Here is a 20,061-nt window from a genome sequence, read left to right as displayed (position 1 = left end):
TGAGAGCTGATAGTACCTCTATCAGAGCAAACTGAAAAACACACGGGGGTTCTCTAGAGCTCTCTAGCTGGTAGCTTCCTGGGTACATAAGCCTGTCTTGCCACCAAGGGATCTGGCTTGGGATGCTTATTCATATTTGAATCAGGCCATGAAAGCCCACCATTTAAATAATATTTGGTAAAGAGCTTTTAGGCTAATTAGATCTTACATATACTTTTGCAAAAGCTACCTCTGGATCATTTCTAGTATTACTAGCATTTCAGATATTATTTATAACTATCACCCTTGCAGATATTACACTAAGTTAAAACAACAGTGATACAAATTCCCACCTTACCAAAATAGCAGCAACCCAATTTATTTCCTAGATTATTTAATCAGATTCTCCTACCAACCATCTTCTATTATATTTTTTTAAGTCAATTAAAATAAACGCAAGAGAAAAGCTCTAGTTTTATATATTTCAACCATAGCTTGGATGTTATGTTTTCCCTTTTCCTATATACAAAAATAAGATTTGCTCACATCTGCACTTTTGGTTTAGAAAATACATCTGGCAATCTTCTGTGATAGTGAAAATAAGAATGCTAAGATTCTAGAGAACCACACCTAAGCACCCTTTTTGAAAGCAGGCCTTCTGATGCAAATTTAGTCAAGACATTAGGAAAATACCAGCTGCTTATATTCTAGCTTTCAGGCTCTAAGGTTGCTTATTCAAGTCACAGAATCAGGGAACCACAGAAATTTAAGGTTGAAAGAGACCATAGAAATTATCTAGTCCAGCCTCCTCATTTTAAACATAAGAAAATTCAGATCATTCTTTTTATGTGCACCTAGTCAAAATTAAAAGTATAATTTAATTTAACACTATTATCTATACCTTTAGGATTCTAATAATAGCTGTTAATACAAATGAAAATAAAAACTTGTAGAAACTTCTATTCCATGTGCCTTTATTTTATTTATTTATGTATTTGTTGAGACAAGGTCTCGCTCTGTCACCCAAGCTGGAATGCAGTGGCACAATCTCGGCTCTCTACAGCCTCTATCTCCTGGCTCAAGTAAGCCTCCCACCTCAGCCCCCCTGTCCCCCACCCACTTCTTCCACTCCCTGAGTAACTGTGACTACAGGCACATGCCACCACACCTAGCTAAGTTTTGGTATTTTGTAGAGACATGGTTTCACCATGTTACCCAGGCTGGTCTCAAACTCCTGAACTCAAGCTGTCTTCCCATCTAGCCCTCCCAAAGTGCTGGGATTACAGGCGTGAGCCACTATGCCCGCCCCCCTGCGCCTTTATAATAAAGCTGCACCATGCTCTTTAGATGTCAGCACTATTGAACTCAAATTTGTCTTTAAGAATCTAACTCAGGCAACGGAGAAATGACAGTGCCAAAATCAGACTGTAAGCAACTTAGAAGGAAGGGCTATATCTTAACTGACTTCACATCTCTAACAACTAGCAGAGTACCTATAAAAATCACAGCAGGTGATTTTTTATGTGTTAACTGGTTTAATGTATTGATTGGTTGAATGAAGGAAGGATTGCTCTGAATATTAGTGTAACAAAATAAACAGGAAGTGAAACTTGAAAATTCCTGCTGGGCTAATTTACGGAGTTATTTAGTTAGCTCTGGGGTGTTTATCAGTACTTGGATTCACTGTGGATTGTCTTCATATGATTTTTATCTTATGCTCTCACCAGAATAGGTACCACCCTTACAGCTTTCTATTCTCAATGCTCTAAAAGTGTATTGGAAACAGTCCAAGAGCAGCATGACTGTAAGAAAACCTGCCATTAACTGAAGACATTTCTAACCTGCATAACCATTTACATACTCCTCCTTCCCTTTCCACTTTAATTTCGGCTTATTTTACCACAAAATCATACAGTCGTATAAACAAAATGCCACCGTTTGGAATCCAAACAAGCACGAAGAATTGCTCTATTCCAATGCACTTCTGGTCTTCCCTCAATTTTCTCAGTTCATACAAAGATACAGAAACTCAAACATCTTACCATCCAGATGATCCACATAACAATACACATCGTAAGTTTCCTGGGGAGAACGGAATCCATAGGTCCTGACTCCTGCCTTTCCCATCATATCTCCGTAACAGCCTACTCGGGGAGCCCGGATGGGATATCTGGGGAAATAAATGGCTAGTTAGTGGCACTTTCTTCTCACTCTCAAGTTAATAATGAAGGCCTGTGGCCCCCAGACCTCTTACCTGACAGTCTGATCAGCCAGCCAGCCTGCGTCACACTGCTCAAATCCATCTTCATAGGCGGCAAAGAGCTGCTCTGGAGTTGCTATGACCGCCCCGATGTCCAAACAAGCCTTCTGAGCAGCCTCAAAATTCAGTGTGTACCTGCTGGTTGACGCCCTGTAGTGAAACACAACCCCTGCAAAGACAACAGCAAACAATTGCCAGCCTGTTCAAATCTCCCACTGCACTGTGCAAAATTTCTCATTGGAGTAATGTATCAACTTAGTTGGATACACAGTAATATCATAATAATCATTTACTTTTACTTTATGCAGCATTATGCAAAATCATGTTGATTTGAGGGACTCCAAAAATGCCATTCATGTAGACATCCCATTCTGCTCCATCAGAACATTTCCTAGCAGATCTCCTAGATCCAAGAAAGAGATTTAAGTCACTGAATCCCAATAGTTGTCCTGATTGCAGGTAGTATTCAGTCTATCATGGGAACACCAGATACCTAAAGGGAGTAGATTCTGCAGAAGATACAAAGACCTAAAGGGACCACAAGATCAACTTTTACTTCAGGACTTTATCCAGGGTCAACCCAATGTTTATGCATGAAACACTCACCTGTCTCATAAAAATATTCACTAACACCACTTCCTCCAAATATAAAACACTGAGATATTTACCTTCAGAGACAATGTACCAGAGTGGGAAAGACACTGGACTATTTATGAGTGAGAAGACTTGTTCCAATCCCTAATTTGCTCCTTACTTTTATACAAGTCAGTTTCTCTGAGCTTTAATTTCCTGACCCATAAGGTGGAACTAAAAATATGTATGTTACTTGATTGGTGTGAAGGTCAAATTAGGTAAAGGATTTTCAAATGTTGAGTAGACCACCATGTATCATTCAAATGTTTATCATATTCTTTACCTGACCAGCATAATGTAGCGTCTCTGCTATGACAGATAACATGTATAATTTTTATCCAAAGAAAGCCTGAAATAAATTATCAAATTCTTCCTAGTAGAAGCTCCTGATACTTGCCTCAAATTCCACTTTGTTGTATTTTAGGGGTTGTATAAACTAGTGGTTCTGAATTGTGCTCCAAGGCTCAAGAAATTTTCAAAGGGATGAGGATAGAGCAAGCAAGGGGGTGGAGCTCTGGATCCTCTCTTCCCATGTCAACAAGAGTCTCTCCATTTTTAGCTGGAGTAAATATGATGACTCATTTCTGCAAGACATCAAAGTGGATTGAACTAATGTGCCAGAGAAGTCACTGAAAAATAGAAACTGAGGCAACCAGGTCTTATGAATGAGATTTTATTAAGAGTCCTCCCACTTAAGAACACTTTTTGTTGTTGTTATATGGAATAAACTGTGGTTTCCAAGATACATGCCGCTCTTCTTATCCCTAGTAATTTCCTGGGATTGACAACAGTTTATCTTCTGCAGCCTGACTTCTAGCTATAAGACTGTCTCCCACGTGTTCATCCTTCTGTCATCAGATCGTCTCTGTCTTCCAAGTTATATTACTACAGTAATATAACTACAGGGGAAAAGACTACCCATCTCATAGATAAGTACCTCAGATCAGTGCCAACACAAAAAGACCTGCACAGGCACTAAGTAGATGCAATGACAACTAGCATTCATTTTCTCATTTCTGATATTTTATGACTCAAATAGGAGATTTTGCCAAAAAAAATAATAATAATAATCAAATGGCAATTTGTACCTTCATAGAACCTCTCTAAAATTGCCAGGAAATACATATGGTGCTATCTGGTGAATATAAGAGATAGCTTAAAATGATCTCTAAGGCTTAAGCAAGAATTTGAATAGATTTAGATTAGTTTAATGTTGATCAAAGCTTCAAATCGTCTTCTTGGTAATTAAAAATCTTCCATGTGCACTGAAGATTGGCAGTAAAGGGGCACAAAGAGGCCTCCTCGACCAAGGCAGGGAACTTCAATCTGTATAAGTATCTGCAGTTGCTGGAATAATTTGAAGACCCCATGGAGCTAAGGAGATTAAGTGGAGGATTTTCATTGTTTCAGAGGGGCAAGGGGCAAATCCATTGCTAATTCTTTAATGATGAAAAATTGTAAGAAGTTGTTAAACTCCTTTGGGGATTTTAAAAAGTGATATGTAAACAGAAGAGTGAGAGAGAGAGAAATCACAGTGGTGAGGCTAACGAAAATAAATGATAAAAAGGTTAGAAGAACCCAGGATACTTAGTGGATGCCTAGACAACATAAAAATAGATTTATAGGAGGAAGCAATAGAATTTGAATATAAAAGGGTATTTAGAAAGTTAATGTGTTGCATCTGAAATTCAAAGTATTTCCTTTTGGCTACACAAGAAAGACTTTTAATAAAACCCTTTGTATATATTTCTGAAAGGTAAATATTTTATAGGGAAATGGAGGATTGGAAGAAAATCTGTTCCATCATGTCTGGGTATTAGAATTTTGCTTAATAACTTGCCAAAATATTACGCTTCCAAGAGCTACAGCATTATGTGTGTACCCAATTAAAGCAATTTTTCTTTGCTTTGTCTCCCAACTTAAATTCAAATGACATATAAACCACCCCTGAAAAGAGGGTGAAACTAAAATGTCTCACTGCAATACTTAATGGATAACAACTAGGATATTAATCTTAAAAAATATACTAAATTTCTGTTTGATCAAGTTCAAATATTTATTAAGTCTTGGCCTTTTTAAGACTCTGATATGTACCAGGGTTTTTATTAAATACCTTATTTCTTCAATGTAAGTTAAGATAGAATTTCTTAAAAGCAAACTCAAATAGTTTAATGATCATATTAAGAGAGAAAAAAGGGGGAAAGGGTTTTCATGTATATATGTATATGTATGTGTGTATATGTATGTACATGTGCATACACACATATGTAATAATTTTTAAAATGTAGATTTGCCTTTAGAGTCTTGAAAAAGAATCACTGATAAGACTCAACACTGAAGTAATGATTATTAAATTATGTGTCATGCCTTGAGGTATTCGTTATTTTCAGTACACAATACTTTCCTTCATGGAATCAATGAAGCGGTTGCCAAAAATGCACCTGCCTTGACCTTTGAATGAATACCAGTTCATTTTTGGTGAAAGACATGGGCTACTGAATTGATGGGTGTTTTTCCACTCGTCCAAACCTCAAACAACAGTTACTTCTGAGTGCTATTTCACAATGCTTCTGAACCAGGTGTCATGTTATACTACCTTCTTGCAGATACTAAAAGCCTTACCATCCACAGCCAGTGACACCGTGTCTTGTGTGTCATCGATCCCGTACATGACGTCACAGCGGTAGAGGCCCGCATCACTTGCCAGCAGCTTGACCACGGTGAGGGAGGCATCGCCCACGGCCTCGGGATGTGTGGGCACAGACACTCTCCCTTTGTAGTCCTGACCAATCTTGATATTTCCATTTTGGGCCACAAGGACAGTAGTCTCTTTCAAATCTTTTCCATTTTTGTCCACTTCAATCTTAGACCATTTGATGCGGAGAAATTCACTGGTGTTGTAACCGGGTGGCAAAGTAGGCATGGTTGAAAAATGACAAGGTAAGCTGACTTTTCCAGAGAGGGAGCCCCTCAGAGGTGGGCTTTTTCCCACTTTGACTAGAGGAAAGAGAAAATACCAAATTAACAATCTTAAAAAACCCAAACTGAATCTATTCAATATGTGAATGAATAAGCAGCCCTTATAATAGTTTGGTTACATCTTCAACATGTGAAATAATTAGAATGACTTTATATAAAGAGAATAGCATACAATTTCACTGATGTTTTACAACAACAGGGATTAATAATGCTCATTTCTATGTACGTCGCATCATTCATTTTAAAATATTTTTAACTTAGTGTTTAACATGAACAAAATAAGCAATAAAATAAGGCAAGCATAAGAGATCAAGCAATTAAGGGCAAAGAAGAGCAGACTAGAATCCGTAGGGCAGGTTTAAAGGACTGGACCAACATTAAGAAGAGCAGCTGAAAGATGAAAATTATGTCTACAGGTCAAAAGACAAAAAATGTTTGTTACGATAACTGCCACATTACCATAGAGGAAATGAAAACAAAATTCAAATATGAAGTGAAAATAAAAAGTGCTTCATAGGACTGGAACCAGGGAAAGTCTAACATTTGAAGGATGCTCTTTGGTCCTGTGTTGGAACCAAAGGCTTTCATAATTATAACAAATCCAGCTACCATCACTTTGCAGTGAGATATTACCTTCAATTATACAGTGGGGAAAGGTTGGTTTCTGTTCACCTAACCCTCCTAAAATATTTATCTGCAGAATGTCCTTCTGTTTAAACTCTTAAACTGTTAATGATAAAGAATATATTGGCTACAGTTTAACACCATTACATGCAAAATAAACGTTCTTTCACTCTTAGAGTAATCCATCCCTTTCTTTCCCACTCTCCTCTCTATCTTCCAGCCTCTATTAATTAAGCTAGACAACATGTTAGTAATAATGGAAGCTGTTGATAATGCACAAACAATGCTCACTTCATGAAAATATGGTCAACAAGTTAATAGTAGCCTCTAGGTGAAATGAAATAATGATTTTTAACCAACGAAATGATGTATATCTAACACTCTGCTAGTGGTCAAACATATTGGAAACACACATCTCAACATGGGCATGCATTGGAAATGATATCACTCTCGATGTAAACACTGGATTCTCAATGTAAACACAGTTGGAGAAAAGCATTTTGAAAATTGCAAGAAGATACTATGGAGATATTATACCCTTTAAGAAAAAAAATTATGTTGCTAAAGATTAAAATTTTAACCTAATAAAAGATTGGCCTATAAAATATTTCATGTGATGCAAATAAATCCAAAATAATTAATATAGTATCATATTTAATGTACTTACAATATAAATCATTAATTTATTTCAAATGTATAATAACCATTGTCATCATGCATTTATTATTTTATTAATCTACATATAGCTTATCCAAAACAGACTTAAGGCACTTAATGAAATTAAATAAAAACAAAATGAAGTGTGCTATTAGCTGTAGTAAATTATCCTTTGAAATATTGCTAAGACTGTTATCATTTTGGAATATCATTACAAGGGAATAATTCCACTTTTAATGGCCTCCTTGGCTTACAAAGTAAATTTTCTAACTTAGCTCAACTGTAAAGTAAAACTGGTCCAATTCCTTATTAAGGATGCTCCACTGAGAGGAAGGATAAGCTCCCAGATGGCTGCTGAGAGACCTGAGTCAGAACACATGCCTCCTGACACCTAATCAAGGAATCTTTTAGCTCTGGTGTGCTTCCTCTGCCCCTAAATTAAGCAAAAGAAGTGTTCATTTCAGTTCCTTTTCAAAGTCTGGATGCATCCTATTTCTATAAGTATTTAATTACTATCTGAACTGAAATCTTTTAGTAATTTCATGATCTTTTTAATAAATCCATAAGGTTCACAGAGGACTCTCTGAAAGTACCTTCTACCTATTTCATATTCCTTTAATTTGGACCTAATTAGGGAGATGATGATAACACAAAGATATGGTTCTGAGAAGAGAAAGGGTGAGAATTTTGTGATCTAAAAATCTCCAAATTTATATTCATCATATGTTCTAGGAAATCTCATCTTCCTTCCTGAAGAATTATTTAGATGACTAACTTTGCCACAAATAAAGTACTATTTTTAAATGGAAAAATAAACAGCTTTATCATCAACTTCAATTCTGGTATGAATTTTGAAACTCTTTATCGTGTCCTTTAAAATTAGTTTAAAATAAATGTCTTCCAATTCTTCAATATTTCTTACCAAATTATATTTATCTTCACAATTTTAAGTATACAGGGGCAGACATAAGATTCAACCCAATCTATCCAATAGGGAGGTTTCTGAAACATAGAGTATTGCTAAACAACTGTGCTGTAAAGAAAAGGTATGTTGGAACAAAATAGTGTTAAAAAGCAATTTCCCAAGGGCTGTTTATTGTTCTAGATGTTTATATACATAAGAAAATTAAAAGCTTTGGTTGGATATAAATAATATACTCATGTGAATACAATCTTAACAAGATTAACAAAAAGCTGTGTGGTCAAATCTTTTGTGTATTAAATCTCCGGTCTTAATGCACTGGGTCACAAAAATGAAATTCACTAAATCTAAATATTTTAAGAAAGAAATTCAGTAGTTCAGAGTATAATGTTTACAGAGTATGCATGTTTAAAAGAAATCTGCTACCTGCAGGAATTTGTCTGAAACGCTGACAATTCAAGTAATAAAAATGAATCCTAACAAAACGTTGGCTGTTACCGATGGTTTGTGGTCCAAATGAGTACAGTAAGGGAGAAATCACTAAATAATGAATAAGCAACTACTCCTCATTCTCTGTCAGTAGATTCCTCAGAGTAAAGATGATGTAAATTCCATCTGCACAGTTTGAGCAAACACACACCCACAGATCTTGGCCAAATAAATGTCAGATTGAGAATATGGGAATTTATCACCCTTTCAAGTGACAAATATCACTATCTAATTCATTCACTTATTCATAACTGTGCATGACTGTTTCCTACTATAAGGGGAACATCAAAATAACTAGGTCAATGGTAGATAATCAAAGATTAGGACAGTTTATAAGATAATATAATGTGTATTGTTAAAGGAAATAGTTCTTCCTGGGTTAAAATAAAGCCCATAACAATAGACAAGGTGTTCATTTATGTTAGTCGTTGACCTCGTCAGTGACTGGGAATAAACAGAAAAAACCTTAAGATGAAAGTACTTGTCTTGACTCAACAACCAGTTACTACTGTGTTTTCCACTATAAATCCAGAATATCTGTTTTACATGGATCGTATATTTGCAACTTTCACCTCTCGTATAAAAAAATTCTCCTGAAATTAGTCCCAAACTAATTACATCTAATAACAGTGATCATGGATTTACAAAGAATAGGTACAGACATGCGGAAATTACTCAATGTTGTTGGCTATCAAAATTATTTTTGTAAACACTGTAAAGGAGCTACACCACAAGTTGTTTTTTGTTGTGTGAGTTCTTTCTTTAAGTGGAAAGTCTAAATTTCTGCCGAGGGATGGTCACCTACTACTTCCCCTGTAAATTCCCTTCCAATATTGCCCATCCAAATGCCACTCCCATTTTCATATCCTTTTCTCCATATTCGCTGGTTGCTGTTGTCCTTTCCTCTCTGTGACCTTCACCTTCACCTCCCAAAAACTTTGAGGAAGACAACTCTTAGGCTTCACCATCTGATTAGTGTGTCTTCATGATCCAGTTGGTGGAGCCTAGACTCTAAACACCATCCGGGTGATCCACTGTGGCATTTATTTATTTATTCACTCATTTTGTCAACACCCAAAATGACTAAGTGCTGTCAGGGTGTCAGGCACTCTGCTAGAAGATGAAAGGCTTTTTTGCAGCTTACAGTAGTCTACTTGGGAAGAAAAGCAATTACTTATCCCAAGAGCATGGTAGATGTTATTATACCTGTAACAGCACAGGAGACAAGGGGGACATGGAGGAGGAATTTATCTATTTATTTACTTATTTATTTATTTATTTATTTATTTATTTACTAGTTACTGAAATAGGGTCTCAGTTTGACGCCCAGGCTGGAGTGCAGCGGTGCGATCAGGGCTCACTGCAGCCTCGACCTCCTGTGATCAACAATTCTCCTGCCTCAGCCTTCCCAGTAGCTGGAATTACAAGTCCAAGCCATCATTTTTTTAAATTTTTGTAGAGATGGGGTCTCACTGTGTTGCCCAGACTGCTCTTGAACTCCTGGGCTCAATCTCTCTTCCGACCTTGGCCTCCCACAGTGCTGGGATTATAGGCATGATCCACTGCACCCAGCCAAGGAGGAGCTTTTAAATTGGCTAGAAAGGGGAATCCGGAGGCAAAAAGGAGAAGGAGAGCCATCCCAGGAGTCAATTTGTCCTTGACTCCTCTCATGCCCTCACTACACACCTCATCCAATCCATCAGTGGATCTGACTCCTCCATCTCCACATATCCAATTCACTTCTCTTCATCTCTACTGCTACATGATCTAAACTACCCCTGTCCCCCCATGTCATGCACAGGCTACCTCAATAACCTCCTAAATGATATCTCTGCTGCTACTCTTGCTCTCCTACAATCAAATCTGCATAGATTATCAAAAATAGAATTTGTAAAACATTCATCAACTCACATCTTTCTTTGCTGAAACCCTTCAATGCTTCCTACTGCACTTGGAATAAAATCTAGACTTTTTTTTTTTTTTTTTTTTTTGACACGGAGTTTAGCTCTTGTTGCCCAGGCTAGAGAGAAATGATGCGATCTCGGTTCACTGCAACCTCTGCCTCCCGGGTTCAAGTGATTCTCCTGCTTCAGCCTCCTGAGCAGAAAATCTAGACTTTTTAAAACTCTACAATGTTCCATATAGATAAGAAGTATAACATGGTGGTAAAGAGCACACACTCCCATGAACTGGTTCATCTCCAAGATTTGCTTCTTACTGGGTATGGGCTTTCGAGCAAGCTGCTTAGTCTCTCTTGGTACCACAGTTTCCTCAATAGAATACATGGGTGTGGATGTTTCAGTAAGTTAATGTTAAGCACTTAAAACAGTTCCTGGATCATAGGGAGTTCTATTCAAGTGTTGGGTGTTATTATTATTTAGATGAGCTGTTTTCTGCTAATCTCTCTGTTCATGTCTCCTACTTTCCCCTTGATCACTCACTGCTCTTCAACTATAGTGACATTTCTGCTATTCAAGCACACTATGTTTCTTCCTAATTTACAGACAGGTCTTGGCTGGCTGGTTCCTCGTCATCATTCTCATCTCACTTTAAGTGTCACTTTCTCAAGGAGGTCTTGTCAACTTCCTCCAACTCAGGCCACTCTCTATGATGTCACTCTGTTTTATGTTCATCAATTTGAAAGTACCTGGACTGTTTGTTTACTTATTGCTGGTCTCCTATAACTAGAGAAATAAGTTAATGAAAGATACGTCAATTTTGAGTCCTTCATGTGTATATTCCTGGATACCCAGAATAATATCTGGCACAAAGAAGGTATTCAAAAAATATCATCAATGGGTGAACAAATGAATGGGTGAGTGGGAGAAATGGATGGATGGATGAATGTAGGGATGGATGAATGAATGGATGGATGGATGAATGGATAGATGTTGATAAGCGAACAGATGGAAAGATTTTGGACAGATGAATGGATGGCTAGAGGTATGGATGGATGAATACATAGATGATGGATGGATGGATGGGTAAATAAATAGATGGATGATAGATAGAGTGATACTTAAACTTTTGCAAAAGGAATTCATCTAGAGAACCATAAAAAGTGAGTCTGACACATAAGTGTGAGGAGGAAATGGAATCTGAGTCTGGAGAGGTACATTAGACAGACAGAAGCAGATGAGTGAAAATCTTGGATAGTATCTTTCTTCAAATTCCTTGATATATCACTTTGAATATATTAAATAATAAACTTGGAATTGTAGAACCCTCATTGGAAGAATATAAAATTTCAAATTAAAAAACTAGGGCATAAGCATATCCAACTGCTTTTTAAAAAAAGAAAATTAAGGGAAGTAAGGGCAAAAACATGGCTGTGAGCTTTCTCTTTATCTTCTCAATTCTTTTCAAATTCTAGCCCACTGGGTGTTTAATAGTGTTTCTTTTTTTGCATAGGAAAGTTTTTGATAAATAGTGTTAGAATTTTAATATATGCCCAATACCATATACGAGGTTTTTTGCAAAGCCTAAAAGTAATCAGGGAAGTTACTGAAAGCTCACTTGCATCATTAGCATCCTATTTATTATTTTGTTTTGACTTATTTATTTAAAACTAATGTTTTTAGTCCAATAATATTTTAACTAATAGTTTTCAGCACTTAATAGATTTTAAAAATCAATCTTTTATTCCAGTGATTCCACATTACCATTTCATCCTCCAGCACTTACATTTTTATTTCAATTAACACCAAAGAAGTTGTTAGCACACTCACCTTTATGTAGCGCATGGGTTGCTATTAAGGTTGAACACATCCATAAGATGCTGTTTATATTTATCAACATCTTGGCCTAGAAATTAAGAAAAACACAAAGTAAATCACCAGCATTCAGGTTTAGAGCAGGTAATAAATTACACGCTTTTTGTGTATTGTATGTAATAAGGGTAGTATTAAGTATTAACTAATAAGAGTAGAAGAAGTAGCTCCTCTTGGACTATAAAAACAGGAGGAAACTTGTAATAGCAGAAGTTATCTCAACGCTTTATTAATTTGAATCTCATCCAATGCAGCCATTGCCAAAATCATTCCAGAATACAGTTTGGGAACATATAACAATGTGGATGTGTGTGTGACAACCACAAGTAGGTAGGCTGTAGGAAGAACAATAGAGACCACAGCTCAAGTAACTAGTGGCTAGGAGCTGGCACAAAGAGAAATGGGTGATCACAAAGTCTATTTAGAAACAGAAAGCTGATCATAAATGGAGCAAAAGAAGATGGGGAGCAATAGAGAGAGATGTTGAACGAAAGACATCTTCATCAAGTGTAAGGTGAGAAGAAACCAACTGGTGGTTCATGCACATAATACCAAACCAGAGAATAAGGACTTCAGCACAGACTTTTTAAAGCACAGACTCCATGTAGTTTCTAGCTGGCTAAACAAACAAAATAAATGTATTATAAGGAGGTGTTAATTACAAAAGTGACCAGTTCTTGCCATGAATTTTTAAGTGGTACCAACAGTTCTAAAGTCTCAAGATTAAAGAATGAAAGAAAATACCCTGTACTGAGTCAAGAAACTGCCCTGGCTTTGCCATTTAATTTATTGCATGACTTTGGAAAAGACATTTAACAATCTGGGTCTCAGAGTGTTCCCTTCAAGCTCAAATTTCAAGGCAGCTATAATTAGGAGGATAAGTACCAGTGTTGGGGAACCATCTAGAAATCAAAGTGCCAACTTCAGAAGAATGGCAAAAGATTATTTGGTCTCCACAGTTGTGCCCTCCTTGGTAACATTTAGAACTATTCTATAATAGCCATGTGTTTCTCCTTTCTAACACAACTCTGGTTCCATTCTAGTGCCTACCCTCAGCCATATACTTTGGAGGACCTGGGTCAAACCGCAGCCCAAGGGATGATCCTGATATCCTAAGTCAATTACAGAGGTCCCATTCCCTTTTCCAATGATTGGATTTGGAACAGTATATAATATAGTTTTGGCCAGTGAGATGTGAGGGGATCTCTTCCTCCAGGGAAGGGCCCCTGGGAAAGATAGATTCATCCTGAGAAGAGAACAAAGGAAGAGGTGGTCAGTTTTCTTCCCTGGACATTATCATGCTGGAATATTTCTGCTGGAACTGTTGTAGGGATTTTGCATCCATAAGTAAGTGAGATACCTCTGGAAATGAAGCTGAGAAAGAATCAGCAAAGGCGAGGCGTAAGTCCTTAAGGATTAGACCCAAAGTGGACCATGCCTTTGAACTTCATTTTATATGAGATTATAAATGTCATTATTGTTTAAACCCAATAAAATCGTGACTTTTTGTTCCTTACAGCTGAAAGCATCCTAACTGATATATATTTTTTTAGTTGGGACCCTGAATAACTTCCTTGGAAAATAAATTCTATATTATTTAGCAAACCTAGATTGAAAACAAGCAAATGCTGAATTAGTCATAAATTACAAAACTGATCTTGAACACTTGAACATAAATTGGGCTTGGATTTGTACAGTATTTAATTAATTAAGACCTGTTTTCTTAATATTTTTCTGCATTTGATTTCTTCATATATTTTGAAATGAAAATTAGACCTTTTCAAAACAAAATTTTAAAATTATATAATTCTAGATATTTCCTGAAGAGCTTTTTTAAAGCTAATACATTATACATCCTATATTTTCCATCTATAGACCAACTGATAATTCACAATGAAAAACATATGGTTGATAATCTTAAATTAACCCTGCTAATTAAGTTTGTTATTTATCATATAATCACTAGGATCTAGTGATAGATTTTGTTAAACACTAACTGGGAAATGCCATAATGCTTCTACGTTTCTGGATTTCTTATAAGACAGCACAGCAAGCAGGAAGTATACACCACATCTCTATGCTATTACAATATTTCAAGGAAAAATAAAGGTATCAATTGCACAGCCAAAGTAAAAGATTGTATTTTATCATAAAAAGGTGCTAAAGAAAATGCATTCCATGAGTATTGGCTGAATTCAAATAAGAACTCTTTCTTTAATTATACTTATAAATAATAATGTCCTACTTTTCTTCAGGAAAATTTGTTCTCTATTTTTTATTTTTCTTTTTTTCCAGGAAATCTTTATAAGCCTAATTTTAAAAGTTTGGGATCCACTGTCAAATAGCCCAGAATGCAAGTTCTGCATTTTCTACTTATATTGTGTGACTTTAGGTAAAATACTATATCTTTCTAAACATCATTTTCTGTAGCTACTTAGTTGTGAAAATTAGTACTTATTGAAGTGATCACAGGAATTGATATAATAATGTATATAAAATAAATCTCAGTCATATACAATATATCCGTATGCAATATTTATTATTAAAATTACTAATTCAGACTTTCTGTAGATGTTCTAACATAGTTTCATATCACTAAGAGTAAAAAGAATAGCATTTGGGGCTCTTACATTTGAAAATTATAACCTAGGTTACCACTATAGTAGCACTATACACTTTATGCTTGGAATAAATCATCCTATAACTTATTGCTATGTACTTCAAATTGTTATCTGTAAACACGTCTAATCTCCTCTGTAGAACAGTAGGCTTCTGGAAGGCAGAGCTAGTACTTCATTCAACTTAATAACTCCCACAATATTTCTTCAGTGCCAGTTTCAGAATAGATCCTTGAGGAATGTTTGTAAATCAAATACATGATCAGTGCCTTTATTTCTTATGCAGAAACACCTTTGAAACTCAGTGCTAACAGTTCCTTAACACCTGAAATACTTTTGAATGCTTTTGAATCAGTCCACTTGAAGATTTACCATGACCCAATAATATGATGTTTGTCAATATCTAGAGAGTCAAATCTCATATAAAAAAACCAAAGGTGTGACCCAGGAAAGGCTCTTCTGCATTTGAGTTTCCTACTCAATTTAAATACTAAAAACAAACTCTTTGTGCCACACTCAATCCTTATAAAAGTGTCTTTTGTTGGGGACAGGAGAATGGTCCTCCATCTATATAGGTATAACAAGTATACACATCACTTTTCCTAAGATTACCCCTAAGACTAGGTAAGAATACAAGGAAGAGATCAGACATGCTCTAAATACATTTGACTAAGTTGCATAAATATGTTTGAATGAGTTACTCAATTTAAAAATTAGACCGTTTACACTAAATATCAGATCTCTAACTTCTTTCAAAAACTCAGAAGGTCTAGCAACATTAAGTCTATATTTCAGCTGGCTGATCATGAGCATTAACCAAGCAGCAGTCTCTCCCCTTGAGTCTGTGTGCTCACGGCCATTGCTGCCCCCACTTAGTCTCTTACCCATTTCCACTCCATGCCTCGACCCTGCAGTCACCTAAGTTTGCAACCCTTGAATTAAAAGATGATCATTTATTTCCATAGTAAATATATCAGAGGGCTTTATTGATGTTAGCTGCCTCAGAACTACATTTCCATTCCTTCTTCCTTGGAGTCCAAGGCATTCATTCCACTTCTCTAATTTTCTCAAGGCTATGCCCCTATCCTTGGTCATTAAGTTACATCTTGTGTCTTCTATGTTTGATTTTATTAAATGGAAAGCTTTCAGAAGCCTCTTTCTTTGTTTTTAGCACCACTCCAAATCCCTATTTCCATTCTTCCACTTTTCCATGTCCCTCTTATAAGCACCGTCTACTAGTGATAACAAGTCTGTCTGCATGGAAAGACCGGAGAGATACGAGAGCGAATGCCTATATTTAGCCTTCTACTCCAGTGAAGTCATTGAGAAGGGAAGAAAGTCATTGAACAATCCAGGTACAGGGTACTGAGACTGTTTAATTGCCTGGGAGACATAAAAGACAAGGTCAATAGAACTCCTATCCATGAGAAATGTCTGCAGGGAGGATAAGGGACACACCAGGGATGGGCAGCCTCAGAGAGAAAGCCAAGATTCTATTAAATCGATATTTAGTATTCTCCCTTGATTTGGGGGAAGATCAGCTGACAAGGGGTGACTTAAGGACACAGACACACGGTGGTTTTGTCCACCATTCTGCTAACTAGTTACCCCAGACAACCAACTTTCTAGGATACCTCAGCTACAAAGTAGATGTAATGAGTATCATGTATCATATTGCTCCTCAGTTCTTTCTCACAGAAAGAATCATTGTAATGCAGAGAGAAATCACATGATTTAGGTGTGAAATTTCATGAATTTACTTCATACAAGTAATAGCATCATGTGAATTTATTACTAACCTGAAACTGGATTCCTGATCCTGGACTTGGCTAAGCTTTTTCACATTGTCACCTCTTAGCACTCCTCTGTTCTCTGTCTGGTGAACTCCTTTCTCATTACTCTACCTAAGACATACTGCACTCTATTCCCTTTCCCATGCTCTGTTTTCATCTTAGCACATATCACCATTTTGCATATGTGATTGGGAATTGCCTTTCTCTACCTACCATCATAAAAGTTCCAACAGGGCAGTATTTGATGTTTTGTTCACTCCTGTATCCACAATGCCTAGAACACTCAGTAAATATTTGTTAAAAGAATGAATATACACCCATTTTACATAATTAGATGTATACTATATACACAGTTTTGTCTATCAATTTTTTCACTTAAAATACATTATATTTTGGAGAATGTTCCAAATCAGCAAATACAATTTTTCCATGTTATTTTGACAGCTGCATAGTTTTCCATTAGGTGGAATACAGCAACTTTTATTTAAACAGTTCCCTATGATAAGCCTTTACACTGTTCCCAGATATTTGCTCTTAGAAGCAATGCTGCAAAGAACATCCTTGTCCATTTGTCTTGGGTGACATTGGTACCAATATCCATCCATGTAATAATGTTGAGAAGTGGAATTGCTGGATCAAAGAGTATCTACATCTTTTTAAAAATTTTGATAAAGAATCAAAAACATGTGATTGCCAAATTATTTTTTAAAGTAGAGGAACCTATTTACATTTATACAATAGTATATGAGAGACCCAGTTTCTCCACAACCTGGCCAACACAAACTTGCATCAAACTTTTTTATTTTCTTTTTGCCAGGCACAGTGGCTCACGCCTATAATCCCAGCACTTTGGGAGGCCAAGGTGAGTGAATCACTTGAGGTCAGGAGTTCAAGATCAACCGCCATGGCCAACATGGTGAAACCCCACTCTACTAAAAACACGAAAATTAGCCAAGCATGGTGGTGGGTGCCTGTAATCCTAGCTACTAGGGAGGCCGACACAGGAGAATCGCTTCAACCTGGAAAGTGGAGGTTGCAGTGAGCTGAGATCGTGCCACTGCACTCCAGTCTGAGTAACAGAGCGAGACTCCATCTCAAAAAAAAGAAAAGAAAAAAAATTATTTTTTTGTTACACCTCTGGTGAAAAAATGGTGTAGCATATCACTGGTGTTTTAATTACTATTTATTTAATTACAGATGAGGCTGAGTGATTTTTAATATAATTTTAAAACTCTATGTCTCTTTCTGCCACTACCTGTACATAATTTTTTGTTCATATTTTGATAGATGTGAACTTTTCAAAGTTATTTATAAAAGTCCATGGACTATCGAGAGTTATTAGCTCTTTGTCTCTCATATGTCATAGATGTTTTCCAAATGTGTTATTTGCTTTTGTGTAATTTTTACTTAGATCTATCAATATTTCCTAGAATGGCACTGGGTTTCATGTTTTGCTTAGAACAGGTTTCTCTATTCCTAACTTATTTTTTTAATCCCATGATTTTCTTTTATCATTTTAAAAAAGTTATTCCCTACATTTCATATTTGATTCATCTTACATTTCTTTTACGATGAGAAATCAGGTAGAGACTGATTCTTATTTTGCATGGACCCATCAATGGTCTTGAAACCATTTATTGAATAATTCTTCTTTTCCACTGAATGTCCAACTTCATTTAAGTCAATTTCTGGAATCTGTCTTCTGATTAATGAAACTGAACAATTTTTAAAACAATATGCCCCTCTCTGATTTATTTTATAGATTTAGTAGAAACTACATGGCTTGGGTAATGCGGTTATTATTAAAATTATAGAATTAGATCAGTATGAATCCCACAGACACAATATATTATCATCCCTTTATTGTATAGTTTTTCAAAGTACTTACTCTTTTGATCTTTATAATTGCATATTCATTCAATAGATTATGACATTAAACATCCAAAAGTAGTCTTTGCTTGGTTTTCTCAGCTAGTGAGTTCAACTCAAACTTTCTGATTCCAAGTCCAGTGCTCATTCCACTATACCTCAAGTAATATCAAATCAATAATTTAATAATAAAAATATTGTATCAATATATGTGTTTATTGTAAAATATGTAATCTCATTTTACAGACATAAACACCTCTTAAAATCCTTAGAAGAATGAGGTAGGATGTATATATATGTGGAAAGTATATACATTTGTATCCTTTTATAGATGGTAAATCTACCCAGAGGTGTGTTTCAGAAAACAGAACTGACACATTAAACAAAGATTCTTTGTACTGACCTCTGAAATACAACCACCTCTAACACATTCAATGGTAAGAACTTAGCAGTGTTTAAAAACCCTGTACACATACACACACGCACACATACACACATACACAGAAAGAGAGAGAGACTTTATATATATGTAATTTACCAAGTCTAGGCTACAAGAGGAAACTGGCAAAAATTCGCTAATTGAAATGGAGCTTGGCCAAGACATTCATCTCTAATCCCCCTTTTTCTGATTCCAAATCAGGGAGAGTACATGCTTTGTGTTTTCTGGTAAAATACAGACCTATGTAACAATCAGTATATTTTCTCAGACCAGAGTAAGTAACTCCCAACAATGAGTGTTTGTCAGTCCTAACTGGTTTCTCTAGGTGGGTGGTGAAAAAATACCTTACTACATACAGTCATTAATTCTTTCCCTCAAAAGAACCGTGTGTCTTGAGAAGCTCTGCTCCATCACAGGGCAATATCCCATTTTAAATACAGTGTTTACCGATGTTTGTCCATGAATGACGTCAACAAAAGTGTTTAAATCCCACCAGGAAAAGAGGGCTTAGTTGCCAGACTTTGGGAGATAGTTAGTTGATCTTTGTGCTCTCAAAGGTTCTGTTACTCAATTAAGTGACCAATCATTAACTCCAAAGTATTTAAGCCTAATAATGCAACAAAGGAGAACAATGAATAGTATCTTTAACATTAATCATCGTCACCTTTGGTTTAGCTGTTTCAGTCCTTTCCAACCAGAATTTACAAGTGTATAGATACAGGTATTCTGGAATATCAAAGGCATCTCCCTCCAGTTTGCAAACACAGGGAAAAAGAAGAAACTTACATCTGTAAACCTATGTAAATCTAGGGGGTTTCCTTTCAAACCTCGTTTTTTTGAAAGCAGGAAATACAATTTAAAACCAACTCTGTTTTTATCTACCAAAAGAAACAAAACTTTGAGTTCTGACATAAATCCTAAATGATTGTCTTGAATCTCATCCCGCTTCCTACCTAATCTTCTCACAAGAAGATTAAGGACTGTGGACTTGGTGCTGGAGGAAGTAATTGCTCAAACACATTGGAATCC

At 36.1% G+C, this 20,061-nt stretch overlaps 1 protein-coding gene across 7 annotated transcripts in view; it reads right to left on the bottom strand.

Moving 5' to 3' along the window:
- The window catches only part of VCAN (versican), a 111,253-nt gene that overhangs the window by 86,890 nt on the left and 4,302 nt on the right, over positions 1-20,061 (bottom strand). For 6 of the 7 annotated variants that reach the window (XM_021939521.2, XM_021939527.2, XM_021939526.2 and 3 more), the window contains exons 2-5: positions 12,272-12,347; positions 5,495-5,869; positions 2,234-2,408; positions 2,022-2,149 (exon numbers count right to left, since the gene is read on the bottom strand). In XM_021939521.2, the coding sequence (XP_021795213.2) occupies positions 2,022-2,149; positions 2,234-2,408; positions 5,495-5,869; positions 12,272-12,341 (748 nt within the window). In that variant the 5' untranslated portion in view covers positions 12,342-12,347. Of the gene's footprint in view, positions 1-2,021; positions 2,150-2,233; positions 2,409-2,532; positions 2,643-5,494; positions 5,870-12,271; positions 12,348-20,061 lie in introns of those variants that run through there. The other variant, XM_021939525.2, reaches the window with a different exon arrangement.

The sequence above is a fragment of the Papio anubis genome, chromosome 5 (assembly GCF_008728515.1).
Source record: "Papio anubis isolate 15944 chromosome 5, Panubis1.0, whole genome shotgun sequence".
NCBI classification, from domain to species: domain Eukaryota; kingdom Metazoa; phylum Chordata; class Mammalia; order Primates; family Cercopithecidae; genus Papio; species Papio anubis.
Note: the sequence above shows the minus strand (reverse complement) of the source record. Positions and strands in the feature narration are given on the sequence as shown.